The following is a 4069-nucleotide window of genomic DNA, read 5'->3' as shown; positions in this document are numbered from 1 at the left end:
TCAACATATCGACAAGTGTTTGAATGGTTCTTTCTGACTGACCGTCAGTCTGAGGGTGGTAGGCGGTGCTAATGTGTAACTTCGTGCCCACACTCTCGAGAAACTTCTGCCAGTAATGAGAGGTAAATCTAGTATCCCGATCTGAGATAGTTGATACAGGCACTCCATGTCGAGATATGATCTCATTCATATAGATTTCCGCCATTCTCTCGGAAGAGTAAGCTTCTCAAATAGATAAAAAGTGAGCACTTTTTGTGAGTCGGTCTACGATTACCCATATTGTATCGTGCCCATTTTTCATTCTATGAAGCTTGGTTACCAGATCCATAGTTATCTCCTCCCATTTCCAGACCAGAATTTCCAAAGGTTGTAACTCCCCGTATGGTTTTTGATGTTCTGCTTTCACTTGGGAGCATGTTAGGCATTTCGAGACATACTTTACAATATCGCGTTTCATACCCGGCCACCAATAATTGGTCCTCAAGTCCCGCTACATCTTGGTTGCCCCGGGATGAATTGAGTACCGTGACTTATGAGCCTCCTCGAGTAGAGCGGTCTTGACTTCGCAAAATCGTGGTATCCAAATTCGACCGAATCTTGTTTTGAGTCCGGTCGAATTTTCTTCTAATTTATCGGCTATACCTTTCATTCTTTCTTTCTTTGGGTCTTCTGCTCCAAGCGACTTTATTTGGGAATCTCGTATCATATCAAGTAAATGTGGCGTAACTATCATCTTCATGGATTTCACTTGAATGGGAGGTGGATACTCTTTTCGGCTTAACGCATCAGCCACCACGTTCGCCTTTCCCGGGTGATAAAGGATATTGCAATCGTAATCTTTGATAAGTTCTAACCATCTCCGCTGCCTCATATTTAAGTCCTTCTGCTCGAAGAAATATTTGAGGCTTTTGTGATCCGAGTAAATTGTACATTTTGCACCGTAAAGATAGTGCCTCCAGATCTTTAAGGCGAAAACTACCGCCGCCAACTCTAAGTCGTGAGTTGGGTAGTTTCCTTCATGCAATTTAAGTTGTCTCGATGCATACGCGATAACCTTCCCCCTTTGCATTAAAAGACACCCTAAACCTTGATGTGAAGCATCAGAATAGACAACCAAATCTTCCGTTCCATCTCGGAGTGTTAAGACCGAAGAACTAGACAACTTTTCTTTTAACACGTGAAAGGCTTCTTCTTGATCTTTGCCCCACACAAACTTCTCCTTCTTCCTCGTCAACTTCGTTAAGGGTAACGCTATTTTTGAAAAGTCTTGTATAAACCTCCTATAATAGCCAGCAAGGCCTAGGAAGCTCCTTACTTCAGTTGGAGTTTTTGTGGAAACCCACTTATTACTGCCTCAATCTTCGATGGATCAACCAAGACACCTTTCGAGTTTATTTTGTGGCCGAGAAACTGCACCTCTCTGAGCCAAAAGGCGCATTTTGAGAATTTTGCGTAAAGTTTCTCCTTACGGAGAACTTCAAGTACTTCACGCAAGTGTCTCGCTTGTTCAGTCTTGCTTCGCAAATAGACTAGAATATCATCTATGAACACGATCACAGATTTATCTAACATGGGTCGGCATACCCGGTTCATAAGATCCATAAACGCAGCCGGCGCGTTCGTCAATCCAAAGGACATGACTAAAAATTCATAATGCCCATATCGTGTTCAGAACGCGGTCTTTGGAATATCTTCTTCCCGTATTCTAACTTGATGATACCCCGAACGCAGGTCTATCTTAGAAAACCAACTCGCCCCTTGTAGTTGATCAAAAAGATCGTCAATTCTAGGTAAAGGGTAGCGGTTTTTCACGGTCAACTTATTTAATTCTCTGTAATCGATGCACATGCGCTTCAACCCATCTTTCTTCTTAACAAATAAGACAGGCGCTCCTCAAGGCGACACACTCGGGCGTATAAAGCCCTTATCCAGTAGATCGTGTAATTGTGTCATTAACTCCCGCATCTCGGTGGGAGCCAATCTATAGGGAGCCTTCGCTACCGGTTTTGCACCCGGATTTAATTCGATGCAAAACTCTATTTCTCGTTCGGGAGGGAGTCCCGACAATTCCTCCGGAAATGTATCCGGAAATTCGTTCACGACCTCAACATCTTCAAGCTTCTGGAGGCTTTGTCGAGCGTCTACTACATAAGCTAGGTATGCCCTACTCCCGTTAAGTACGTATTTAACGGCTTGAACAAGGGTACACAATTTTATTTCCACATTTCTCTCCCCTTGAATACTCAGTTGTCTTCCACTTGGAGATTGGACAAGCTTTACCTTATTTTCACAATTAATATCTGCGCGGTATCGTGCCGTCCAATCCATACCTACTATCATTTTAAATTCCCCCAAAACCATAGGTATGAGGTCGATATCGAATTCTTCATCTTCTATAGTGAACTTGCAATTTCTACAAATCTCGTGTAACACATAGTTCTTACTATCGGCTATTTCTACTTCTAAAGGTATCGGCATTTGTTCAATCATAAATGAGGGATGTTGTATGATTTCATTCGAAATAAACGACATAGTGGCCCCGGTATCGAACAGAACATAAACCGGTATGGAGTTTAATAGAAAAATACCTGAAACCATGTTCGGATGAGAGTTGGCTTCTTCGGATGTGATTTGAAACATCCTCCCTTTCGTTTTAGAGCTTCCATCATTCTTTCCCTCCTTCTTTGATCCTTGCTGAAGTTTAGGACACTCCGACTTAACATGCCCTTTCTGGAAACAGTTGAAACAAGTGTTCGGGTTGTTAGGGCACTTGTAGGATGTATGCCCTTCTTCACCGCATTTGAAGCACCCCGTCTTGCCCAAAAGGCATTCCCCAGTATAGAGTTTCCCACATGTCTTGCAAGGAGTAATACCACCCTTCGACTTATCTTTCCTTCCCTGATCATGGAACCTCACCTTTTTAGATGGACTTGCATTTGTCCCCTTTTCTATCGACCTCTTTTCACCACGTTCTTCTTGCCTCTTAATTTCAATTTCTCTATCCCGTGCCAGATTGATGAGCTCGTCAAGGGTTTCACACTTTGAGGGAGTGATGAACTCTCTAAATTCTGCCTTTAGTATACCATAAAAGCGGTTGATCTTCATTCTTTCTGTCTTCACAAAGTCTCCGCAAAACTTCATCTTAACCATGAACGTGTTTGATATTTCGTTTATCATCTCGTTTTTCTATCGGAGGCGTAAGAAATCCTCCTAAATCTTATCAATGGCTGACTGAGGACAGTGGTATCTCATAAAAGGTTCCTTGAATTCCTGCCAAGTCATCCCTTGTAGCTTGTCCTCCCAGCTTCCTTACTATGCGCATCCCACCAATCTTTTGCCTGAAGAGTGAGTTGACCAGTAGTGAACATCACCTGGTCTTCCTTATCACACCGACTTCATATAAATACCGCTTCTATGTTTGAAACCCATTTTTGCATGCGATCGGATCAATTTTACCATCATACGTTGCAGGATTGCATGCCATGAAATCTTTATACGTGCACCGTCATTATTTGCTTTTACCTTTAGATCCCTGAATCAATTCTTTCAATTCTTCGATCTTGCTAGTCATCATGGCATCCGCAACTCCCAACACCCGGCTTTCTACTTCTTGAGCTAATCATGGAAGATTAGCTTGCATAACCCCTTCCGCCACTTCTGTGACCTTGCTATTAAGTGCTTCTTGACGAGCCATATCATCATCATCATTAACGTTTCTTGCATCAGCCATCTACACAATGTCATGTTTTCGTTTAATACGAATCATAAGCTTTCACTATATCATAGTTCCTTAGTCTGCATTTACTTAATTCGCATTCTTACATTTCAATTTGTTTTGCTCTTTTAAATTTCATAACTCATCTCGTGTCATTCGATTCATCACGTTCGACTCTTACGAATCCATTCTATCGTAACCACTAATTGTGGTTACATACATCTATTAGGCCTTATATGGACCCTACGTAATCATTAAATAGGCTTTCGGGAAACCTGGTAACTCTAAGTGTGAAAAACAAAAATTTTCAGCGGATTGCCTTTACACAACCCGTCAGCGACGCCCAGGGTTCCC

The 4069-nt window shown here is 42.2% G+C and overlaps 1 protein-coding gene across 1 annotated transcript; it reads right to left on the bottom strand.

Moving 5' to 3' along the window:
• Positions 1-1893: 1893 nt before the first annotated feature.
• On the bottom strand, positions 1894-3177 carry LOC110930636. The gene has a single exon (XM_022173986.1). It carries the CDS (start codon positions 3175-3177, stop codon positions 1894-1896), a length of 1284 nt encoding a protein of 427 aa, XP_022029678.1.
• Positions 3178-4069: the final 892 nt, after the last annotated feature.

The sequence above is a fragment of the Helianthus annuus genome, chromosome 1 (assembly GCF_002127325.2).
Source record: "Helianthus annuus cultivar XRQ/B chromosome 1, HanXRQr2.0-SUNRISE, whole genome shotgun sequence".
NCBI lineage: Eukaryota > Viridiplantae > Streptophyta > Magnoliopsida > Asterales > Asteraceae > Helianthus > Helianthus annuus.
This window is presented reverse-complemented; position numbering and strand designations above follow the sequence as displayed.

Excerpts from the sequence above, each read along its gene's own strand:
- LOC110930636 (XM_022173986.1), bottom strand. The coding sequence starts at position 3,177 with ATGATAAACGAAATATCAAACACGTTCATGGTTAAGATGAAGTTTTGC.